At 38.9% G+C, this 26,318-nt stretch overlaps 1 protein-coding gene across 5 annotated transcripts in view; it reads right to left on the bottom strand.

Moving 5' to 3' along the window:
• ZEB1 (zinc finger E-box binding homeobox 1) overlaps positions 1–26,318 on the bottom strand; it is a 259,272-nt gene that overhangs the window by 12,822 nt on the left and 220,132 nt on the right. For all 5 annotated transcript variants that reach the window (XM_006874032.1, XM_006874030.1, XM_006874029.1 and 2 more), the window contains 3 exons: positions 20,258–20,419; positions 8,703–8,905; positions 3,878–3,983 (listed from right to left, as the gene is read on the bottom strand). In XM_006874032.1, coding sequence (XP_006874094.1) covers positions 3,878–3,983; positions 8,703–8,732 — 136 coding nt within the window. In that variant the 5' untranslated portion in view covers positions 8,733–8,905; positions 20,258–20,419. The remainder of the gene's footprint in view (positions 1–3,877; positions 3,984–8,702; positions 8,906–20,257; positions 20,420–26,318) is intronic.

Below are 26,318 nucleotides of genomic sequence, written 5' to 3'. Positions count from 1 at the left end.
ACTTGATGGCGCTTAACAACAGCAATAGTAATTTTATCATGGAGTCCTGGTGTGGCGCTTAGGGTAAGCACTGGATACTAACCAAAAGGTTGCAAATCCACCAGCAGCTCCTTGGAACCCCTATACAGGGTGGCTAAGAGTCAGAATCAACTCGATGGCACTTAACAATCACGACATTCTCATTTGAATAATCTGAAATTAGATTTGTAAGGGATCTAAGTCCTTTAGCATAGCCTCCTTTTCAGGGAAAAGTTCCCTTTGTATCATGTTTGAGATCAGGTTCATTGCTGTTAGCTGCTGTCACTTGATCATGACTCATGGTGAGTCCATGTGTGGAGAGCAGAAGTGTGATCCATGGGGTTTTCAGAGTAAGACATTAAAGAAGGCAATCCCAGGCCTGTCTTCCATGGCACCTCAAGGCAGGTTAGACCTGCTAACCTTTCAGCTAGTAGTCTCTGTTTAAAATCCTTTAGTGAAAGGGGAGTTATTACATTCTGGACAACTCTGTGAATGAAAGACAATCTAGCCTGGTTCTGCTCCTTAATCTTCCTTTGTGTAGATTAAACCTACCCAGGTCTTTCAATCATTCATCGAAGGATGTGGCTTTCAGAATTCTTACCTGCTTATTTCCCCACCTCTGTATACTTGCCAGTTTGTCTTTCAAACTGAGATGCCTGGAATGGTATTTAATACTCAACATACATCAAATAAAAATTTCCATTAGGGGTAAAACGAAGGGTAGATCTCTATTTTAACATTCTTAAAAGTTTGACTGCATTTTTAGGTATTCTTGTTAGATACATTAGGAAGATAAACATCTATAATTGTTGTGTTGTGAAGTGCCATCGAGTCGGTTCTGACCCATAGCGACCCTGTATAGGGTTTCCGAGGAGCAACTGGTGAGCTTGAACCACTGACCTTGCAGTTCAAATGCCTTTGCAGTCTGGAGCATTAACCCACAGCGCCACACCAGGACTCCAAATATCTATAATGTTGTTAAGTGCCATCGAGTCAGTTCCAACCCATAGCGACCCTGTACAGGGTTTCCAAGGCTGTAAATCTTCATGGGAGCAGAAAGCCTCTTTCTCTTGCGGAACTGCTGGTAGTTTCGAACTGCTGACTTTGTGGTTTGCAGCCTGATACGTAACCACTACGCTACCAGAGCTCCTAAATATAATAGAGACCATTTTATATTTACAAACAGGACTGTGGAGGAACAAACTGGGTAGGCAATGACTTCAGTGTCAGGATGCCTAGATAAATGCCTAGCTTTCTATGTACTAGCTGAGTAACATTCGGCCAGTTCATAAAAAGCTTTCTGAGGCTCCATTTTCATTTAGGTACAAAAGAAGAACTGATAGTACCTATCTAAAAGATTTACTATGAGGATTATGTGGAATTACACCTGCAAATACCAAGCATATGACTGGTCCACAGTTAAGTGTACAATACACGCTAGTGATCACTGGTGTGGTTACCCTGATATAGAATCAATGCCACAAGAAAAATCTACAGAACTTAAAGCCAAAGTCACCATGTTATCTAGACACCTTCTAGTTTCTAACTTTATAGCTTTATAGTTTATAGCTTATGTAAATCATCTAATATACCTACTTAAGTTAGTGTTTGTAACTAGTTTAGCTCAGAGATTACAGATGGACTATGAATACTGAGAATTATATGTAATGGCTGAGGTGGTGGTTGTTGTTTTAGGGGCCTGGATAGGGGATGACTTGACCTTGGTTAACCACCTGAATATCTGCCATGTGTCAGAACAGACTCCAGGTTGTTCACTAGTGAGGGCTGCAGCCCATCTGCAGGTGTTCTTTGGTCTTACCCTAGTGGAGGGAGGTCTGATGGCCTTCTCAATGCAATGCAACTCCTACATGTGAGTGTTAACACATGATTCTGCACATTTGGCCCACTAATAAAATCTATAGGCATCAGGAGGTAACAACAATCAGTTCATTTTTAGAGAGTATAAATTGGAACCTTGATCTTTAATATCTTTTTTAAAATTTTGTGGAGAAAAAATTAAGAATTTCCCGAAGGATATGCAGTGCATCCATTATTAGATAACTCTAGACAGTGCTTTGAAAATTATCTGCAGTGAAGGAATAATTTGTTTCATTTAAAAAAATTTTCAATCTACTGTAGATGCATATTCTCTAAAATACAATGAAATCACCACAGTAATGTCTTAGAGTACAGTGGTGGAGGTGGCTGTGTACCATGGAGTTGGTTCCAACTCATAGCAACCCTATATAGGATTTCCAAGGTTGTAAATCTTGACGAGAGCAGCAAGTCTCATCTTTCTTCTGCAGAGTGATTGGTATATTTGAACTGCTGACCGTATGGTTAGCAGCCCAGCTTGTAATCCAGTATGCTTTCAGGGCTTCTTAATGTCTTAGTGTAAACAGTTTCTAAATGATTATACTCTTAATTTCTTTGTTCATCCCTTTGAGAACCAATAAACGTTGTTTGCAGATGGGCGTCAGTCCTGGACAGCACACCGAGTAGCACTGTTCTGAAATCTTCCCCAGAATAAGCCAGACCATCAGATCATCAAAGAGCTGCACACTTAGATTGTATCTAAGAGGCCACTCTGGAGGAATTTTTTTGTTTTTCTGAATTGCACTTTGGTACAATTTTAGCTTCTGTTGAAGAATTTTATTTAAAGAGAGAACCCTATGAAGTCGTCTACTGTGCTATTTTAAGGGTATTAGTAAGGATGGCATTACATATTGCTGGGCTTTCTTCATTATGATGCTTCCAGACGCAACTTTTGCCTATGGACTTAGTATTAGGAACTGACTGATTTAACTTACAGAGACTGTAAGTCTTGTTGCTGGGTATAAGCTTTTCTATTTACTAAGGTTTAGAACCCAGTTTTGGTGTGGTGTTGTGGGTTAATGCTCCAGACTGTAAAACCGTTTGAACTTCAAGGTTGGTGGTTCAAGCTCACCATCTGCTCCTTGGAAACCCTATACAAGGTCGTTATGGGTCAGAACTGACTCAACAGCACTTAACAACAACAAATGTAAATTTATTGGTATATGAAGTGCATTTATGCTTCATACTGTATACAATTTAAAGAGCAAGACAAATATAAAAAATAACAAATGGTCAGTGTGCAGTGGGAGTTCTGTGTTCTGACCTGGCCTACTTTGTATTACCTTCCTAAGTAGCAGCAGCTTACCTGGACTTCATAGACCAATCAACCCTTTAGCACTTTCCTGTACTACAGCTCTCTACTATGTGAGCGACATTGATTTCCGAAATCACTACAGGATATTGCAATTAAATTTAAAAGTTTTTCTAGATAAGTACCTTAATCTAATACAAATGCTTTGAATTTTGACATCTCCATTTCTCTGTACAAATTGTACCCTTTGTTATTCCCTGGAATATGTAAAAGAGGCTATGACATTAGTGTCTGTCAGAAAGCCAAAGCGTCTTTAGATAGGATTTCTTGTTAAAACATGCTCTATTATCTTCTGATACCCAAATGTGGAGTATGTCACATGATCTTAATTTGATATATTTTAGTCATTGGTGGTGGTTCTTTATTAAGTATTGTTGAGTCAGTTCTGACTCATAGCAACTGTGTATAGGGTTTCCAAGGAGCAGCTGGTGGGTTTGAACTGCCAACCTTGTAGTTAGCAGTTCAGTGCTAATCCAACAGTGCCACACCAGGACTCCAGCCATAGGCTAAGACTCCAATAAAATGCCACTGGATACAGGAAATTTCTAGACATTTGTTGTTATCCTAAAGGAAAAGTATAGAATTTCTTCTGATCATGTGCCTAGATCACATAATGATAGATTTATTTGTTATCAAGTATGCTGTTATATGTAGAAAGCAACAAATATTTACCACTGTGGATTCTTAAGTGCTCTTTTAGGTGATGTTTGTATTTGAAAGCTTTTCCACATTCAGTGCACTTGAATTTACGATTGCCCCCAGACTGCGTCACATGTCTCTGTAAGAAAGAATTGGTGTTATAATTATAAAACAAAAGAGCTTGAGATATAAAGTACATGTTGCTAAAAGTAAGGCTTTGAGTAAACTTGGTTATTCTTTTGTTCCTTGAAGGCCATAAACTGTAGCAGCCACAGAAATCTCATACTTGAAATTGTTACCAAAAAGGATGGTTACAGTGGGAAAGGAATTCTGAATTTAAAAAAAAATCGCCCTTTCCAATTTAATGTGTGGCAGTGACAATTTATCAAGTAACAGTATTTAGCAAAAATAAATTCCTCTACTCATGTAAGTAATTTAGAGAGTACCAAGTCTGTTTTCAAATGAACATAAAGAAAATAGGATCAAGAAAATGTAGTAGTCTTTCTAAAGCACAGTCAGTAGAAACATCAGCCTTCCTGACTCTTAGAGTGGGCTTTCTTAATATTGTCTGTTACATGTCTGACAGCCCAAAATGTTCTTTAATCTGGTGATCTGAAAAACAAACAACTTGGCTCTTTCCCAGCCAAATGTGAATTATTACTAGAGCTTTTTTTCTTACAAAATTCATATGTAATATAGTTAGAATGCAATCTGAACACAGTTTTTAGATTGATATCATAAAGCACTACTTTAATTGTTTTCCCACTAAGTCCTGAAAGAAAACAGAGTCTACATCTATAGATTCCATTGTTTAGCTCAGATACTACCAGGTTAACTGTTCACAGCGTTCTCTACAAGACGTCCAGGTGTCAGTCGTTGAGTGAGTCACAGGTTAAGCACATGTACTGCTCTTCTCGAGCTCCTTAGTTGGGTTTATTCTACTCCTTATTCCTTGGTTATGCATTCTTTTCATTCTGATGGTTGAAATTCTATCCATCCTTGAGTTAACTTCTACTTGTGCGAATCTAACCCCAACTGAAATTTCTCTTCTTTGGTCTTTTTAAACAGAAAGGAATATGAATGAGTACCATCTGTGTATCAGGCCTACTTTATCCAAACTGATGGCTTTAAACACCGTATTTACATTTAATATATGAATTGAAAATGCCTACATTTGTGTATCAACATCTCTTCTTACAAATCTATACCTCCATACATTTATAGCTAGTTAGTTCCTTGATATCACCAGTTGGAAGTCTAATATCTGAAACATGATTTAAACTCTTAATTCTCCTCCTGCACCAAACCTTGGAGTAATTCCTGACCCATCTCTTTTTCTTATGTCCTCATGTAATCTATCAGCAATCCACCTGAATATATTCTGAATCCAGTCATTCCTTACTATGCCATGTCCCTAGATGTATGGGGCCTCCCTGCTTCCATCTTTATCTCTCCAAAAAGCAACCCCCCGCCACCGTTGCCATTCTGATTTTTCTCAGTCGATGCCCCACCCTATAGCAGCGTGCCTTTTAAAATACAAGGCACACTATGTGGCTGTCTCTCCAAATCCTCTAACATTTACGAGTAGAATCAGACATTTGACCTTGACCTATATTCATCTGACCCCACACCTCTCTGGCCTCCCCTGTCTTTCTCCCTTTCATTCACTGTCCCCTAGGAATGGACACTGGCCTTCTTGCTGTTACTTGAGCATGTCAGTGACGTTTCTGCCTCCAGGCTTCTTCATGGTCCCTCTGACTGGAATGCTGCTCTTTGCCCAGTATTCCAGGATTGGCTCCTTTATTGCTTTCATGTCTCACAACTGATGTCCCTTCTTTAGAAAGCTTCCTTTACCCTGTAAAAATAGCAGCTTCCACCACCTTTGAGCCTTTATTTTCCTTCATACCACCTGTTTTGACGGTTCATAGCAATTTTACATTATTAATGTATATACCCTATGGGCAGGACTTGTCTTTTTTTATTATTGTGTCTTTAATACTTGGGACAGGATTTGACACATAATAGAAATTCAAATATTTGTAGAATGAGTAAGTTAATAAGACAGGGACATGCTGCTTATCTTTTAGTTATGAGCATGGTTTGCAAAGAGCAGCAAGATAGACATTCTACCCTTTTAGTTTGTTGCCTAGCAACCTAAATTGTTTCCAAGACTTCCCAATTATGTTTCCTCACATTACCGATACTCACATTTATCATCAGAGATCTGCTTGTCTCTATGCTGGCATCTCCTGCTCTGACCACCAGTTCTGTCTGCCTTCAGTGAGTCTCCCTTTTGACAAGGGCCCTTGGTAGGAAGAAGAAATGATGGCAGCAGGTGGAGGATATGGACTCCTAATGTGGCACTGTAGGATCAGCCCTGGACTGTGAACCACAAAGTTGGCAGTTCAAACACACCAGTTGCTCCTCTGAAACCCTACACAAGGTTGCTATGAGCCAGAGTCGACTTGACAGCACTTAGCAACAGCTGGAGGATGGGTCTGCTCCCCGAATACCAGATGAATAAGTTGTTTTCCCAAGGCCTGTGGACACTGTGGTCACCTTAGGACACTAATGTGGAGAAAGCACTCTTGTGTAGTGTCCTCAATAAGATGAGTCAATGAGGACAAATGGTGACTAGAAGAAGTCTGACTTCAGTTGTCCCTTCTCTATATGCTTCTGCCTTCTCTTGGTACCCTTCATTCCAGATGTCCCTTCACAGACTTAACAATTAGTCTCTTTTAGAAAATCTTGGTTCCATCCTTACTGGTTGCCAATTATATCTTGTTCTTTTGTCATTGTTATTACCTAAATCCTGAAAAGATCGAGGATTCTTCTCAGTCATTCGGTTTCTGCTACAGTTCTGTTGGGTTGATCTGCCATCTTAGTACAGGGTCTAACTTGTTCTCTATGGATTATGCGGCATACACAGGGCAAAGTTCTCCCAAATTCAGATATGTAATATTCAGAACCCTTGGATATAAGAAATTGGACAAATGGCCCAACAACATCCTACCTTAGCTACCCTGTACAGTTGAGTATGAATTTGATTTTATAGAAATTGAGCTATATGAATAAGTTAGCTTTTTTCCTACTGGATTTTTTAGTCACACTCTAAAATTAGTCATAAACTCTACATTCTACAACCCACTCCCATTGAGTTAATTTTGACTCGTAGCAACCGTATAGATTAAATGTATTCATAGTTATCAGGACCTTCTATAGAAGATAGGCTGTTGGCCAAAGTGCTTTTGACTTGAATCCTCTGGCATAAAACCAACAGTTTAAATATAACTTGTGATTACAGAATAGTCCTGACAATCAGTACAAAGTGACATTTACATAGACTAAACCATATGGAAATTCAGGCTTCAGGAAAAAAATGGTTTAGAACATAAGCTTTAAATTCTTAGATGAGACAACCTCCCTTACAACAGAGAAAAAAAAATCCCACACTAGCTTATACTGAGAATACAAGATCATGGTTCACAGAAAATTAAACTTCATTATACCAGGGTAAGTCAAGAGTTATGAGCACTCTGACTATAGAATTTATTTTAATCAACTTTTAGAAGAGACAAATACATCAGTTTTTATATAATACATGTTGTTCATCTGTCAACAGGCTTTCAGATTCCCTTATAAAAAAAGATTTTAGGCTGACCTGCGAGCCATGAATGTACCAATGCCTTCACTTCTTCATCAGAGGTGCATCTTTGGCCCCCTGAAAGCAACCTTTTGAGAACAGGCGAAAGTCTGATGGAACAAAATCAGGACTAGAGGGAGGATGCTTTATTTTAACACCTCAAAATGAAGTTTTTGCAGAGTGTCCAAAGTGTGGGCAGAGGTGTGTGGAAATGTATTTTCATGCAAGATCACAATGCCCTTGGATAGCAGTTCTCTGCATTTAATATGAAGTTCAGGTTTCAGCCCTTCAGTGAGCATCTCACTGTAACAAGCACTGTTGATTGTTGAACGGTTTTCCTGATAGTGTTCCAATACTGGCCCTTGAGAATCGCAGAAACCTATTAGCATCAATTTTTTCTTTGGTCGGCAACTGAGGATGTTTCCGTTCCATATTCTGCTGTTTACTCTCAGGCTCGTAGTGATGAATCCAGGTCTCGTCTCCAGTAACGATTTTTTAAAAGAACTTTTACCTTCCTTCGAGAATTGGTCCAAATTCTGTTTGCACACGTCCAAATGCTTCTGTTTCTGTTCTTCCGTGAGTTGTTTTATTATACATCTCACACAAATTTTTCAAAACCCAAGTCTGTTGTGTATTATTTCATAGGCAGAGCCATGGCTGATATTCCACATAATCCACTGTCACTCATCTATGCAACAGAATCATTTCATGTGCACATTCAATGTTGTCATCAGCCATGGACATGAATGGACGTTTTAATATAACGAGTGCGGAAAAGTTTTGACTCACCCTCATATGTTTGGTTTTCCTCTCAGTTTTGTGTGGACTTTGTCATGTCATTTTATGCAACCCATATTTGGTTTTCTACAAAGCACACTAAACATTTTAATAGAATGAATGTTTAAACCTTTTAAACTTAAGAGAAATATTTGTTATGGTATAAGCACAATAATTATATTGAGATGAACAGGATCTTACTGGAAAAATGAAAAAGATAAAGTTTACCTCTAAAATAATGTTCATTAAGGTGCTTTTTAAAATCAGAAATCATCAAATAATTTGAATAAACAATCCCTTTCATTTTTGAAAGGCTGCAGGCAAGAAACTGTCTACTACATAATCTTCATTTGTAATTATTTTCAAATCCCTTGCCTTCTATGAAGGTTAGGTTCTCAAAACTTGGGAAGTCAGGGACCTCTTAGCCATTCCACTTACTTGATCTCTTCCTGATTTATGGGATGTCATGTGACGTTCAAGTTGGGTTCTGTATGGAAAGGTGTAACTGCACAGGGAGCAACTGAAGTTATCTTCATTCTTTTCATGGCGATATTTAATGTGTTCTTTCAAAGAGGTAAAGCGTTTATAGCCTCGATCACAATATGGACAGGTGAGTAACTGGGAAAATGCATCTGGTGTTCCTGTCAAAGAAAGAGCATGTTCTATAAACTCAAAAAGTTCAGAAAATATTACCCAAGCTACCACTGAGACCTTAATGCTATGTGCCAGCTGTTATGCTAACCCCCCAAAACCCCATACCTGTTGCTGTCGAGTCGGTTCTGACTCGTAATGGCACTGTAGGATGGACTAGAATTGCCTTCTATGGCTTGGTGTTGTAAAGTGACGAGTCAGTTCTGATTCATAGCGAGCCTGTATAGGGTTTCCTAGGTGTGGCCGGTGATCCTGAGCCATGCCTTACAGGAAGGACTGTAACCTTTAGGGAAGAAGACTGCTACAACTTTGTCCTGTAGAACAGCTGGTGGGTTTAAACCATCTACCTTTTGTTAGCAAACAAGTGCTTAACTGCTGTGCCACCAGGGCCATTTCGGTATTATGATACTCATTTAAATTTGATCCGCAAAACAATCCAATGTTATTTCTATTTTACGAAAGAGAGAATGTGAGGCGCAGGATGGTTAAATAAATCACAGTCAATCAATGATGAAGTCAGGGTTCAAGTCCATGTCTTTATTCCTAAACCATAATTCTTTCCTTCCTTTGTATGGTTAACTAGAACAAGAAAGCAAAAATAAAATAGGAATGTAGGTCACTTTTATAAATGTATACCCTTTACAGGAGATTTGAACTCTACAACAGAATCTTTCCATTGCTATGAATGCCATCGCTATATATTAATGTTCATTAATATTCATTGCTGAAAATAACACTTAAAAGTTACTGTCATCAAAGAGTAAGTAGTGATGTTTAACGGTGTTTCCCAGACACTAGTTTGGTAGTTGTTAAGTGCGGCCATATGACTGAGTTCAGACCAAAAGAATGTGTTGAGGGTTGGGTGCCAATCTTAGGACGGCCTTTCAAGGCTTCCATGCAGGATTCCTTACTGTTTTCCTATCAAAAACACACTTATTTCCATATAATTTTATACAGAATATGCGATCACTCTCAGAGAATAAAGGCATTCTGGATCAGTGATTTTATTGAACGAAATATAATTTCAAACACAGTATCACTGAAACCTAACAGTCCTAAAATGAAATATTTTGTCAACATGTTAATTAAGAGTAGTTTCAAATATAAGGCTTATTCTTTCAAAGAAACAAATACCTAAGTGACACAGTAAATTGCACCTCTACCTTCATTTGAAATTCCTTAAAGAAAATCAGAATACCAATAAAATTTTATACTAATCTCCAAATGCTTAATAAACATCTATTACCTTTCATGGGGACTCCTGGTGTGGCACTGAAGGATAAGTACTGGACTACTAAAACTGCAAAGGACCAGCTGCTCCCTGGAAAAACTCAACAGGATTGCTATGAGTTGGAACCAACTAGATGGCCCTTACCAACAACATTGTTTTTCTTGAAATTTAAATCCACACAAATTCAGTGTCTTGTGCCACAAACAGTTTGCAGATGACTGGTTAAGTATCTGAACTCTAAATAGCTGAATACTTGGAAATATGTATTAAGTATGTTATTAAAATCAATCCCAAATCCCTGAAGTTTATGATGGTAGCTTTACCAGTTAACAGGCTAAACTGAGGCAGAGAGTTTTCTGTTGGGGATGATTCTCACATGGACCCTGCTAATGGATGAATAAGGTGGTTACTTGAAGAAATATTTTGGGAATCGTGTTATGCTTTGTCCCGTATGAATTTCCTGTTTATTCAGGTAAGTGGGAAATCAACACCTTGCCAGACTGCCTAGTCATTTTATTGATTTTAGCTGTTAAAATGACAAAAGACAAAGTCACCCATTGCGGGTTACTCATTATTGGCACCACGAGGCAATATGATTTTCATTAATCAAGCTGCTTCTAGTACACAGTGCCACAGCGCTGTCTGCTCTCCGTGCGCTCTGCTTCCTGCGTCACCTTTCAGAATTAACCCTGAGATCTCACACATAACATACTAGTAGTCATTTTGTAAAATGACAGGTTGCTCATGATACTGTGACAGCAAACTACTATTTTCATAAATCACTATTTCTATTGACTTTTCTCACATGTATGAAACATAAATTCATTCTTTTAGGTCACCAGTAAAATATTGTGAAAAATAATTATGACAATTTAGGGATAATAAGCAAGTTGTAGGATGAAAATTAACAGGTTTAAAAGTTAAATGCAATTTATTTGGAAATATATTGGATTTTTGGTTTTTGAAAGTCATAACAATGAAGTTTTTGACTTTTAGGAGAAAACTGCTTTCTAGAATTTTCAGGAGACAACTAAGGCAGCTATATTCAATACTCCTAAAAACCGGTGTTTTTAAAAACTTTATAATTAATGTACCCATGACCATGAATATATACTTTCAAAATAGAATTATTTTATTATTTTTGTAGCCTTACATTTCCTGGTGTGGTGCTATAGGATAAACACTGGGTTGCTAACTGAAAGACTGGCATTCAAACCCACCAACTGCTACCTGGAAACCCTGTACAGGGTTGCCAGGAGAACCAACTTTGTAACACTTTACAGAAACATTTCCTTTGGCATGCAGCTCTGGTAGCTAGAGGTAGCCACAGGTCATCAGTTCGAATCTTCCAGCCATTCTGTGGCAGAAAGATGAAGCTTTCTGCTCCTGTAAGGATTTACAGCCTCAGAAACCCTACACAGGGCTACTCCGATTCCATGGCACATCACCACCAGGCACTACAATTCAGGATTTGTGACAACTCAACGTTTACCTGTTTACAATTTATGAAAACAAAAGTATTTGGCAACTGTTTCATTGCCATGGTTACAATCCCCTCCCCATGTATCACCAGTCAACGAAAGGGTACATTCTACCACCTTGCTCCCTGCCCCCACCCCAGTCTTCATCGCACTGGCCCTCTCCCTCCCCAGGTGCTCCATCTCTCCACATCATCATCTCTGCCTCCATCTCTGGGATCGCCACTTCTCTGGGTAGGGTCCTGCTCTCCGCTCTTCCCCCTTCATGGTTTCAGGGTCCTCTGCTCCTAGACTGCAAAGTCAACCACTCCCCTCCTCTTGCTACAGCAGAACATCTACAATTCCAACCCTCACAGTCAGTCCTGATAGCAATTATTCACTATTGAACCATGAGAGTCCTATCCCCATTGCCTTTCATCAGCCCCGCCTAGACAGATTGGATACTACTCAGTGGAGATTCTATCTTCCTCCACGCCCTCTGGATCTAGGCTACCTCTTGAAAACTTGTAAGCCAGTCACTTCTTGCCTTTGTAGCCCCCCCTTTTTGGATAGCCAATGTCCAAGTTGCCCATCCCTATCCACTTTTGTGTATGGAGGGGGTGGGAATGATCCTTGCTGTAAAGATTTGCTCCCTCTTTTGAGCTACGGCATCCACGGGTGTAGCTCAAGTTCATCAAATTGTATCAGATTACTCTTTTTTTCCCCTCTTCTTTCTTCTAGTTGCTCTCTGATCATCCAGTCATTGAGGCCAGGTCAAGTGGGTATTAGCTGCAAGTGTGGGTGCTCTTGTGGATGTGCCCTCTCTTCTTATCAGCTTGACACTTCACTCTCTACTCCAGTAGTCACCAGGTCTTGCCACACTGCTGACCACTGCTGACCAACCAGGTCCCACCTGGGTTCACAGGAGTCTATTGAACGTTGTAGGGCTTAGCTCGCAGCCTTATAGCTGTTTTTCCCTCACTTCCCCTTGTCAGTGGTGATGTGGTCACCCATCAGAGGATGTATTCCCATTGAGTCTTAGTCTTGGAAGGGGGTTTACTCTGAGGAGACCAGACCCCTTGCCTTGAACTTGATATCTCCTGAGCGGGCACCTTGCTTGTTCTTGTAGTATTCAGTTGGTTTGCCTCTATTGTTTTGTATTTTTCCTGTCAGTCTTTCTTTCAAGAGGCATCTTCTGTTCTTCTAGCCTCTCCAGGCTGGTCTGCCCGTCCTCTCAGGGGAAATTTTCCCACCTCTGAAGATTCTGAATGCTGTTCAGGATTCCACCTATAGTCTTATGTACTGCAGAGGCTCCACAGGTAGCCTCCTTCAATGGGCACATTGTATCCCCATTTTAGGTATTCCAATCAGTTATAGGCAGAAGATGGACTTACAAGCTTTCTGTGGTGATATTTCTGGCTTTTCCTTCCTCTCCCCTGCCACTGTCTATTTTATAATGTAATGCAAGGAAAACCAAGAATCAGAAGACAGCTAAGCATTCTAACATTATTTTCCCTTTCCCCCAATCTAACCATGTTTCAATCTCTGTATCCTAGAGTCCTGTTGTCCCAAGGTTGTGCATACATCATTACTTGTCTGTGAATCACTTAGCCCATACAATCCTGCCTACTTGTTCTCCCAATCCCCTCTCCCTTTTTGTATATTGCTCCCTTCCCAAGCACCCAAACTATCCTGTTTCTGTTCCCTACCCTGTGCTCTACCTTTCCGTCCCTCCCCTCACCCACCCTCCACATACCAGCATCCAGCACTATTTCTCTTTTTGTGACTGACTACTTTCACTCAACATAATGTCCTCAAGGTTCATCCATGTTATGCGGTGGCTTGCACCTTCCTTGTTATTTTTTCAAGGTAGCATAATATTCCATTGTGTGTCTATACCACAGTTTGTTTATCCATTCTTCAGTTGATGGGCACTTTGGCTGCCTCCATCTTTTTGCTATTGTAAATAGTGCTGCTATGAACATTGGTGTGCATATATCTTCTTGTGTTGTGGCTCGTTTTTCTTGTGGGTAAATACCAAGTAGAGGAATTGCTGGAATCATAAGGTATTTCTATTTTCAACCTTCTGAGGAAGTGCCATATTGCTTTCCAGAGAGGTTGGAACTTTTTGCACACCCACCAGCAATGCAGGGGCGTCCCAGTCTCACCACATCCCCGCCAGCATTTGTCATCCTCTACATTTTTGATTTTGCTGTTATTGTTGGTGTGAGATGATATCTCATTGTTGTTTTAATTTGCATCTCTCTAATGGCTAGTGATCGTGAACATGTCTTCATATGTTTGTTGGCTGCCTGGATCCTCCTCCTTGGTGAAGTGTCTGTTCATGTCCTGTGCCCATTTCTTAATTGGGTTATTTGCCTTATTTTTGTAGATGTGTTGTATTTTCCTATATATTTTAGAAAGAGTCCCTTATCTGTTATGTCATTGCAAAAGACGTTTTCCCAGTCTGTGGGTTCCCTTTTTACTCTTTTGGTGAAGTATTTTGATGCACATACATTTTTAATTTTTAGTATGTCCCACTCATCTATTTTGTCTATTTTTGTTTGTATACTTTTCAAAATGTGTGGTAGTCTGTATATGCCCAGAATTAGCGCTCTCACGTTTGTTCTTATTTTTTCATTGATCTTCATAATTCTGGGATTCATATTTAGATCTTTAATCCATGTTGAGTTCATTTTTGTATAGGGCGTGAGACAAAGGTCTTGTTTCAGTCTTTTACATATCACTTTTCAGTTCTGCCAGCACCATTTGTTAAAGAGACTGTCTCTTCCCCATGCAATGTGCCTAGGCACTTTGTCGAATGTCATCTGGCTGTATTTGGGTTCATTTCTGGATTCTCGATTCTGTTCCATTGATCAATGTATCTTTCATTGTACTAGTACCAGGCTGTTTTGACTACTGTAGCTATGAAGCTCTGGTAGCGTTGTAGTTATGAATCACGCTGCAAACCCCAAAGTCAGTAGTAAGAAACTACCAGCTGCTCTGCGGGAGAAAGAGGAGGCTTTCTGCTCCCGTAAAGATTTACAGCCTCGGAAACCCTGTACAGGGTTACTATGGGTCGGAACCGACTCAATGGCACTTAACAACAACAACAACAGCCATGTAGTAAAATTTGAAATCAGGGAGTGAGAGCCCTCCAACCTTATTCTTTTTCTTAAACAGTCCTTTGCTTATCCTGGGTCTCTTTCCTTTCCATATAAAATTTGTAATTGTCGTTTTTGGCATGGAGTAATACAACTGATTTTTGTGTGTGTTGATCTTATATCCTGCCACTTTGCTGAATCTTTTGATGAGGTCTAATAGTTTTTTTTTACTGAGTCTTTGGGGTTTTCTATGTATAGGATCATATTGTCTACAAGAGTTTTACTTCCTCTTTGCCAATTTGGATGCCTTTAATTTATTTTTTTTATCATGCTGTATAGCTCTATCTAAAACTTCCAGCACAATATTGAATAGGAGTGATGATAAAGGACATCCTTCTCTGGTTCCTGTTCACAGGGGGAAGTCTTTCAGTTTCTCTCCATTGAGCGTGATATAGGCTCTTGGTTTTATATATATGCTCTTGATTATGTTGAGGAATTTCCCTTCAATTCCTACTTTGTGGAGTGTTTTTATCAAGAATAGATGTTGGGTTTTGTCAAATGCCTTTTCTGCATCAATCGATATGATCATGTGGTTCTTTTCCCTTTTCTTGTTTTTGTGGTGATTACATTGAGTGTTTTTCTAATGTTGAACCATCCTTGAAACCCACATGGTCATGATGTATTATTTTTTTTGATGTAGTGCTGAATTCTGTTGGCTAGGATTTTGTTGAGAATTTTTGCATCTATGTTCATGAGGGATATTGATCTATCGTTTTCTGTTTTAGTGATGTCCTTCCCTGGTTTTGGTATGAGGGTTATGCTTGCTTGCTTCATAAAAAGTATTAGGGAGTTTTTTCACCTCTTCTGTCCTGGAATAATTTGAGTAGAATTGGCAACAGTTCTTCTCTGAATGTTTGGTAGAACTCACCCGGGGAAGCCATATGGGCCTGGGCTTTTGTTGGTTGGGAGTTTCTTGATACCCTGGTCAATTTCTTCTTTTGTTATGGGTTTGTTCAAGCTTTCTACTTCAGTCTGATTAAGTTTAGGTAGGTCATATTTTTCTAGAAATATATCCATCTCATCTAAATTTTCAAATTTGTTTGAGTACAGCTCTTCATAGTATTTTGTTATTATCCTTTTGATTTCGTTTGGTTCTGTTGTGACTTCACCTATGTGGTTTCTACTGCAATTTATTTGTGTCTTCTCCCTCTTTTCTTCAGTTAGTTTTGCCAATGGTTTGTCAATTTTATTAATCCTTTCAAAGAACCAGCTTCTTGTCCTGTTGATTCTTTCTATAGTTTTTCAGTTTTCCATCTCATTTATTTCTGCTCTTATCTTTATTATTTCCCTTCTTTTGGTGACTGTAGGTTCCCTCTGCTGGTCTGCTTCAAATTGTTCAAGATGCTGTGTTACTGTGTTGATTTTGGCTCTTTCTTCTTTTTGGATGTGCGCATTTATTGCAATAAATTGTCCTCTCAGGACTGCTTTCGCCGTGTCCCAAAGATTTTGGTATGTTGTGTTTTCATTCTCGTTTGTTTCCAGGAACTTTGTGAATTCACGTTTAATTTCTTCTTTCACCCAATCGCTTTTCAGCAGGGTGCTGTTCAGTTTCCATGTGTTCGACTTTATTGCTCTGGTCTTCTTATTGTTGATTTCTGGTTTCATAGCATTGTGGTCTGAGAAGATGCTCTGTAGAATTTTGATGCTTGTGAATTTATGGAGGCTTGCTTTGTGACCTAACACATAGTCAATTCTGGAATATGTTCCATGCGCACTTGAGAAGAATATGTATTGTGCTGCTGTTGGATAGAATGTTCTGTATACATCTCTGAGGTCAAGTTGGTTGATTGTGTTCTTTAGTTCCTCTGTATTTTTGTCAAGTTTCTTTCTGGTTGTTCTGTCCCTTTTCAAAAGTGGTGTGTTGAAATATCCCACTATAATTGTAGATTTACCTATTTCTTTCTTCAATTCCACTGAGGTTTGTTTCATGTATCTTGGTGCTCTTTCATTGGGAGTGTATATATTTATTATGGTTATGTCGTCTTGCTAAATTGACCGTTTGATCATGAGATAGTGTCCTTCTTTGTCTCTTATGCTGGTTTTTATCTTACAGTCTACTTTGTCAGAGGTTAGTATTGCCACTCATGCTTGCTTATTGTTGTTTATTGCTGCAGTTAGCTTGGTAAATTTTTTTCCATCCTTTAACTTTTAGTCTGTTTTTGTCTTTGTGTGTAAGGTGTGTCTCTTGCAGGCAGCATATTGATGGATCCTGTTTTCTTATCCATTCTACCACACTTTGTCTCTTCACTGGTGTGGTTCCTTCTTTTGTTCTGCATTACCTCTTGTGTTGGATTGCTGTTTCTTGTTCGTTTCTTCCTAGTTTTGTGTTCGCTTTTTCTGCTTGAGAATTCGTTTTTATGATATATTGTGGAGTGTTAATGCTCTTTGGGGTTACCTTGTAGTATACTAACTTTTCTCTGCATTTAGGATACTCCATTGTAACCTGTAGTTTACCTGGAATCCCCACCACCTGGGTTTCCGTTGCTACGTTTGTCACTTCTTTGACATTGATACACTTTTGGTCTTCAGTTGATCTCTCAACTCCTTTGAGTTTGTTGTAGATCTGTTGAGTGTGTTCCAGGTGGTGTTGCCACACCTGTCAATCTCTGTTGTCTGTTCTTGTTGGTTTTTTGGCCACAGAACTCCCTTTAGGATGTTTTGAAGTGCTGGGTTGGTTTTGATCACACCATTGTATGTCATTGATAGTTTTGCTGGATAGACGATTCTTGGTTGACAGTTTTTTTTCTCACAGAGCATTGTATATGTCTCCCATTGCCTTCTTGCCTGCATGATTTGTTCTGAATATGATTTGTTCTGAATAGTCAGAGCTTAATCTAATTTGCTTGCCTGTGTAAGTTATATTTCTCTTCTCCCTGGCTGCTTTTAATATTCTTTCTTGTGTTTGATTATTATATGTGTTGGTGACTTTCAAGATGTTAGGGAAATTTTCTTCCAAAAGCTCTTCAACTGTCTCCTCTGTGGACTTCTCTGATTCTTCTTGTTCCGGAATGCCAATAATTCTTACGTTATTCCTCTTCATGTTATCCAGCATGGATCTTAGACTCTCTTCAGATTGTTTTATCCTTTTAGTTGCTTGCTCTTCTATCCTGGCAGTATTGAGAGATTTGTCTTCCAGATCGCTAGTTTTGGCTTCCATCTCTTCTAGTCTCCTCCTTTCCTCTTTTAGCCTATTGTCCATTTCTGATATCTTATTATTGATCGTCTGGACATCTTTTTCTAGGTTTTGAATTGTTTCTGGGAGGATTAAATTAATATAATGTGTCTAGCACTGTACCTGGCAAAAGGGAGGGGGGTTTACTGTTTAATTAAAATAGAATTTTTGTTTATGGAGATGAAAATATTTGGCAATGGACACCAGTGATGGCTGCACAAGACTGTTGTAATTGGTTGTGTTTAATTGTATACATGGGATGGTTGAGTCCTATTATGCTGCGGTTTTATAGATTGCTTTATATTGATCATATGCCGCCAGACTGGTTTGGCAACTTAGCGGCTGCGGATTGCTAGAACAATATTTGGAAATTCAAAGCTGCTACCAGGGAGAAAGGTGAGGTACCCCACCCATGGCTCAGATACACAGCCTCGGATTTGGGCTCGGGGTTGACATCGTAAGTCGCCACCCAGCTCCCTCGCTCTGTACTGTAGCAATACTGTCCTGCCTGATGTCCGGGCTGGGAGAGGGAGAGATGTGTACTTTCCCGCGGTTTTCTCTATTTTTTTGTTCTTTGCTGGAAACACCTCTTTCTGAACCTGGCTGGCTTTCAGCCCCGCCCTCTAAACTCTGCCGAGGCGGGATAGTCACCGAGATAGTCCAGCCTCCTGGTTCCTAAGATGCTCGTATTTTCCTTAGTAGCATGATTTTTTTTCACACAGGCGAGTTCGGGAGACTGTTGTACTGGATCTTATAGTAGATCCGGAGCTCTGGATTTATTGTATGAGCGCTTCCTTCATGAGATTCCCCCTCCCTTCTCACCAGAGCATACCCTACCTGGCTTCTGCCGCTGCAGCCCCAAACCAGAAGTCCTCTGAAATTTTTTTAAAATGGAAAGTTTCTGAAGATAATCATTATTGGCATATAAAGAGGCATGGCTACTGCAACAAAACATCCATTTTTGAATGCTTTATTAGAAGTTTGTTAAATTACATTATATACCCTACATTCATAAGCAACTGACTGAAAAATTTATCCTTTTAATTGAAACTTTCTACTAAGTCTACTAATACACCAATTTTGTGAGAGTGTTCTGTGCTGATTTATAATGACTGACTTTGTAAAGTTTAACCATATTAGAGCTATGCAATGTAAAATTTTTAGGATGTGAGTTTTCTTTCATGGAGGCTTCCTGAATCTTTTGGCACACATACAAGTGTATGTTGTCTCACATACTCGGGACTGTGGTCAGCAGGGATCAGTCCCTGGAGAAAACTATCATGCATAGTAAAGTTGTGAGGATGGCACAGGGCCCGGCAGTCTTTTCTTCTCTTGTGTTACATGGTCACTGTGACTCAGAACCGACTTGACACCTAACAACAACACATGTGTATTTGTGTATATAATTATTTCTATCTCCCTTTCATTTCTACTGCAATGTACTGCTTCTTCAGGTGAAACAGAAATACATGCTCTTTAGAGAAAAACAGAGATTCAAGTAGAAATGGGAGGACCTAATAGGGTGATAATGCTCAAAATAATTGACTCGCCAAATAATGCGAATAGATAGAGACATTTCTTTCAGACGTTTCTTTCTATTTGGGAGGAGAACTTGGGTTTCTGCTCTTTGTAACAATTACCAGGAAAGCCTGGTAAAATCAAGTCTGATTCCAACTTTACTAGTTATAGCATTCCTAAAAGTTGTAAGTAACTCCTTAGTTCTAGTTCTTGGCGCAGAGCTCATAACATTTCTTATAGGGATACTTGCATGCTATTTCCATCTGTTTATCATTGTTGGAAGGGGAGAATGATAGCCTTTTTTTTTTTTTTTTTTTCCAGGCGAGTCCGGACACATTATTATACAAATAGCAATTTCCCACTATTTATACACTGAATGTTTATACTGGAATGGATTACGCAGATATAGAAAAACCTTTGTCTCAAAATTAGTACTTCAGACCCAGACAATGATGTTTTGCTTGCTAAAATAATAGGGAGAAGAATGAAAGGACAGTAAGGGTCACCCTAGTTCCCATTTCTCCTGTCTGTTGCCATGTGAGTGAATGGAGATTGATGTTCTAATCCTCTCACAGGCAGTGGCATTCTCATTGCATATGTGAGCAGCCACTAATTTAATACTGTACCGTTATCATAGACAATGTCCCATTAATAAAAGATAGTACTCTCTACAGGCAACTGCAATAAATTCTGGTTCTCAAAATATATTCCCTTTAGCAGAGTAGGTTCCCATAGTAGAGCAGTGAAAATAGTAATCCTCTAAAGATGAGAAGGAAAACAATTGGCGAAGCTTCATTTACCATTTTCATCATGACCACTGGCTTCTGGTGTGCCCTGCCTCTGGTCCTCCTCAGGTGCCTCAGGGTAAATGACAGCAGTGTCTTGTTGTTGCAGGAACTCTTCAACATTAGGATCATGGTTTTGTTCATTTTCTGCATCTGAGTCACATTCGTCATCTTTTACTAAAAGAAACATATTTTATAAGATATTGATAATAAAGAACAATAATAATGAAATGTTAAAAAATAAAGGTATTCAATTTATCACCAACTTACATTAGGAGTTGTAGAGCTGGACCTTCATGGTTAGCAGGGTCTACCTGTACTCTATTGAGAAGTTACTGTGCTTTATAAATTGGAAGTGTTATACAGGTATACCTTGTTTTATTGTGTTTTACAGGCATTGTGTTGTTTACTAATTGTGTTGTTTACTGAATTAAGCATGTGCTCACTTTGTGTCTCCGGTTCACATTTTGTAATTGTTGCAAGTTCGAAATTTTTCATAATGCTAGTGTAAACATAACTTTTATGTGCACTGGGAAACCAAAAACAATTATGTAACTTGCTTTATTGTGATAATTGCTGTGTTGAGGCAGTCTAGAACCAAATTTGCAATAACTCCAAGGTATGCCTATAAATGTCTTGAAAGTCTTACAATATCCCTTTTGAGGCTTTAAAGTTGTATTTCTGTTCCATTTTACTAATAAACAAGACACAGAAAAGGTAATAGAGCTTACTGATTTATATCAATGATAAAGCAAAGCAAAACAACAATAAAACCTTAGTTCTCAGAAGTCATTTTCCTATTAGTCTACTGTATCAAGTTATTTCTTATGAAATAACTTAATAACTACCAATAAAAGTCAAAAGGTAGCAAGTGAAGATATCAATTGATAAAAGTTGTTTCTGATCTTCTCTAGTATTCACACTTAAATATGGGTATACTTAACTCTATTTTTGACTCAACAAATGTGTAACTATGGAAATAAGGCAGAGGCATTTTGTTTTTCCTCCTGTTTCCTTCAGTGGCTCCAGAGAAGAGCATCTACTACATGGTGGTAGTAACCATAATAGGTCAGTATGGCTCCCAAGTGTTTTATGGTCAACGTCTTTACAGAAAATAAAACACAGCATGTAATGTCACAGTCTGATCTAAAATTGTAAAACAGCACTGCTAGTAGCCTGAAATTGGGTCAAATTAAAAACGTGGTATATGAGCATCTTTTGCACAGCAGTAATAAATGAGTCTGTTTAAATCCAAGTGACACTATATACATATATATAATTTTTACCTCCTTTTCAATATATTCGATAATCAGCAGCCCCTGAGTTGATTCTGAATACTGTGACCACATGTGCCAGAGTAGAACTAAACTCAAAAGGGTTTCCAATGGCTGTAACCTTTCAGAAATCGATCAGCCAGGCCTTAACATCTAAGGAACTTCTGGGTGAATTAAACTCACCATCCAGTTAGGAAGTAAGCACTTAACCATTTGTATTACTCATGGACTTCCAAACCAGTTGCCACTGAATCAATTCCAAGTCATGAAGATCCCAGGTGTGTCCAAGTAGAAGTGTGCTTCACAGGGTTCTCAACCCATGATGTTCTGTACGTGCATCATCAGGCATTTCTTTTTAAGGAGTCTCAGATGGAATCAAACCACTAACCATGCTATTAGAAGCTGAACAGAGTTCCATTTGCACCACCGAGGAACTCGTCCCAATTGTTTAGCATCTGCACTTAATAACAATATTCTGAGAAAGGAGCCCTAGTGGCACAGGGCTAAAGTGCTTGACTGCAAACTGAAAGTTTGAACGCACCAGCCATTCTGGAGAAAGATGTGGCAGTGTGCTTCCGTAATGATTCCCGCCTTGAACACACTGTGGAGCAGTTCTACTCTCTCCTCTTGAATCCCTGACACTTGGAACTGACTTAAGAGTGCTTTTTATTTTCTTAATACCATCAGCGCTGGCCTGTGAGTACAAGGTCAGGTTAGCAGTTCAAACCACCAGGTAGGTGCTCCTTGGAAGCCCTACTCAGGGTCTCTGTGAATCGGAACCGACTGGACGATGGCACTTAACAACATACTGAGAGGGAGCCTGGATGTGGAGTGAACAGTCAAGCTGCTAACTGAACGGCTGGCAGTCTGAGTCGAGCCAGAGGTGCTGCAGGAGGAGGATTTGCTGATCTAATTCTGACAAATCAGCCTTTGTAATCTCTATGGAGTTTTGCTACAAGGGCACTGAGTTCATGTTAATGGTGACAGAATAATTTGGAAAAGGATAGCAGTAAGGACTGTACAACATGAAGAATGTAATCGGTATCTCTGAGTTATAGATGTAAAGATTGTTGAATTGGCAAATGTCTTGTACATATTTTTACAATTAAAAACCACAGTTCTACTGTGACACAGACGTGATTCTCTACAAGCTGGAGTCACTCAACAGCACCTGCTTTCAGTTTTGGTGTATATGAAGATCAAGATTACTTTTAGATTATGCCAGTCGTCACCAAACTGGAGTTAGTGGATCTAGGGATAATGTGATTTTTTTTTTCTGTTTAAGAGGTTGTTGTTGTTGTTAAGTGCCATCGAGTCAGTTCCGACCCACAGCGACCCTATACAGGGTTTCCGAGGGTGTAAATCTTTACAATTCTGACTTATAGTGACCCCTTACAGGGCTTCTGAGACTGTAAATCTATATGGGAGCAGACAGCCTCATCTTTCTCTTGCAGAGCAGGCTGGTGGTCTGGAACCACCGACCTTGTGGTTAGTAGTCCAATGCCTAAACCAGGCTTTCAACTTTCATCATCATCTTTATTTGAATCTTGAAGGCTCTTCTTCTCTCTCTCCCTGTTTTCACTCTTAATTTCCTAAAGATAAAAAGATTAACAGGACATTCCTCCATCCATCCAAAACATTAATAGGGTGGATTCCTTAAAGAATAAAAACTTCCAGGGTGCCCAAGCAGAAAAACTTCATACAATATTTAGGTAAAAATTTCAGTATTGATTAATCAAAAGCAAAATAAATCCACTGTAGCACTTGCAGTCTTTTCTGCTTACGAGGATTTCTATTAAACGTAACGCATGGCAAATGAAGCAGGGTATTCTGGTTCTAGCTGAGATGCTCTGAAATCAGTTATATAATAATCTGTCATTAGCTGGTAAAACAGCTATCTTTGATAGCTAACCCAATCCAAGTCAGTGATACTGAGTCAGTGCATTCTGAGACTACTGTTGCTGCAGGATAAGTACAAGATGACTAACTGCAAGGTTGGTGGTTCAAACCCACCAATCACTCCTGGGAAATCCTATAAGAGATCACTATGAGTCAGAACCAACTCGACAATACACAACAACAACAGTAACAACACATTTTTCAATTTAGAATCATAAATGAAATTTACATTCTATGTGATTTCTTATAGATTTCATGTAGTTAGATTTGACAAGGTAGTCAAATTATAAAATACCTATTTAAATTATATTGTCTCAATCTTATAAAATGTTTACATTTTCTAAATTCTAGTAATAAAAAAATATGTTTATGTATATATATGTGAGAGGGTTTCAAAAATTCATAGGAAGATTCCACTATGTTTTCATTACATTTTTCCATGAACTTTGGAACCCACTCATATGTATGTGCATGTATATGTATGCATGTGTATATGTGAGCTATAGGAATAATTACATGAATCTTACTTCTTCAATAAGTCTTCAATAAGTTATGAGTGTTGATATTTTGAATAGCTCTAAATGTACCTGTAAAGATTTTTATAACTCAAAAACATATTAGATCTATATCCTCTTAATCTTATCATTACTTCTTAATAATCTATTTCTAGAGTCCTGATGTGGTGTTATAGGATAAGCACTGGACTGTAGTAAGGTCAGTTTGAACTGCATGTTCAGCTACTCATCACTGAGTTGAAACCTACTTGATGGTACGTAACAATAACAATCTATCTTTAAAGATGAGATTATCTCAATCTGCAGTTAGAAACTACCAGCATTTCCATGGGAGAAAGATGAGGCTTTCATAACGAGTTACCGCCTGTATGCAGGGTTGTTACGAGTCGGAACCGGTGCCCCAGCACAGCACCACCAGCTCTACTAACAGATGTGACAGTGATAACTGGCTCTGCTAGTCAGATTCATAGGTAACCATTTTCCAGAAGTTGAATGAAATAAATCTGTATTGCTACGGTATTGATTATATATAGCATGTTGCAAGGCAAACACGATAAAAAAAATATGTTGGCAAAAGGTAGTTAAACTCACAATATTACAAATTTTCCAAACATTTCTGAATATAATGTTGTTGTTAAATGCCTTCGAGTCGATTCCAACTCATAGCGACCCTTTATAGGGTTTTCCAAGGAGCAGCTGATGAGTTTGAACCATCACCATTTGTAGTTCAAATGACTTTGTAGTCTTACACATTTGCCCACAAATCCACACCAGGACTTCATAATAGATTAAACAAAATGTCTCTAAATGAGAGAAAAAAAGTACACATTTAAACAACAACAAAACACCAGGTATAATTAGTCCTTTGATAAGTATTGGTAACGTCTTTTTGGCATACTTCCCAGAAAATGAAGCAGTGAATGATTTTAGTGGATGGGAAACAAATTTTTTTGCAAATTAAGTGACTTTGAGCTTCTTGCTTTCAACAACAGTGAAGAGAGATTTCTTGTACTTTGTTCTTTTTCAAGATTGGCTAAGAAGGTGAAAATAACCCAAATATCTATCAGTAGATGAATAGAAAAACAGAATGTGATACACACATACAGTGGAATACTGCTTTGTCATGAAGGGAAATGAAGTCTCACAGTATGGATGTCCCTTGAAAGCATCATGCTGAGGTGAAATTAGACAATTACAAAAGGACTCATGTGCTACCATTTCATTAATAAGAAGTATCTAGGATACAGTTAGCTATGTTGTTGTTCTTAGGTGCCATCAGGTTGATACTGACTCATAGCGACCCTATGCACAATAGAACAAAACTGCCCAGTCCTGGGCCAACCTCACAATTGTTACCATACTTGAGTCCATCCATGCTGCTACTTTGTCAACCCATGTCACTGAGGGTCTTCCTCTTTTTCTCTGACCTTCTACCTTACCAAACATGATACCCTTCTCCAGTGACTGGTCCCTTCTGACAAAATGTCCGAAGTATGATTTCTGCATCATTCAATCACTTGCCCAGCGAGGCCTTCAATAGTGAAAGTCAAGGCTTAAATTTTTTCTTCAGCTCCCCCAGCTTGAGAAATGCTGGGCGTGTTCTTCCCTCTTGGTTTTCTGACTCCAGATCTCTGCACATTTCATTGTAACACTTGACTTTGTCTTCTTCTCAAGCTGACTTTCAAATTTTTCTGTTTTGCTCTTGTAACCCCCTCATTTCTTCCATTTGCTTTAGCATCTCTATGCTGGAGAGCACATTTCAGAGTCTCTTTTAATGTCCATTTTTATCGTTTCCTTCTTTGTCTTCCTAACGACTTTTTGCTTTCTTCCTGTATGTTCTTCATGTCATCCCACAACTCTTCTTGTCTTCAGTCTTTAATGTTTAATGCATCAAATCTGTTCTTCAGATGATCTCTACATTCAGGTGGGATATAGTCAAGGTCCTATTTTGGCTCTCATGGACTTGTTTTCATTTTCTTCAGCTTCAGTCTCAATTTGCATGTGAGCAATTGACGTTCTCTTCCACAATATGCCACTGGCCTTCTTTTGGCTGATGATATGGAGCTTTCCCACTATCTCTTTCCACAGATATAGTCAATTTGATTTCTGTGTATTCCATCTGGTAAGGTCCATGTATATAAAGAAGGTATTTGAAATGAACAAATCATTGGTTTTACAGTCTTCCAAAACACGATCTCCACCATTGTTTCTATTGACAAGGCCATATTTTCCAACTACTGATCCTTCCTCTTTGTTTCCAACCTTTGCATTCTTGTTGTTGTTGTTGTGAAGTGCCTTCGAGTCGGTTCCGACCCATAGCGACCCTGTACAGGGTTTCCGAGGGTGTAAATCCTTACGGGAGTAGAAAGCCTCATCTTTCTCCCGCGG

This window comes from Chrysochloris asiatica, unplaced genomic scaffold (genome assembly GCF_000296735.1).
Source record: "Chrysochloris asiatica unplaced genomic scaffold, ChrAsi1.0 scaffold00258, whole genome shotgun sequence".
NCBI classification, from domain to species: domain Eukaryota; kingdom Metazoa; phylum Chordata; class Mammalia; order Afrosoricida; family Chrysochloridae; genus Chrysochloris; species Chrysochloris asiatica.
The sequence above is the reverse complement of the archived record's forward strand: the minus strand, read 5'-3'. Positions and strand labels throughout refer to the sequence as shown.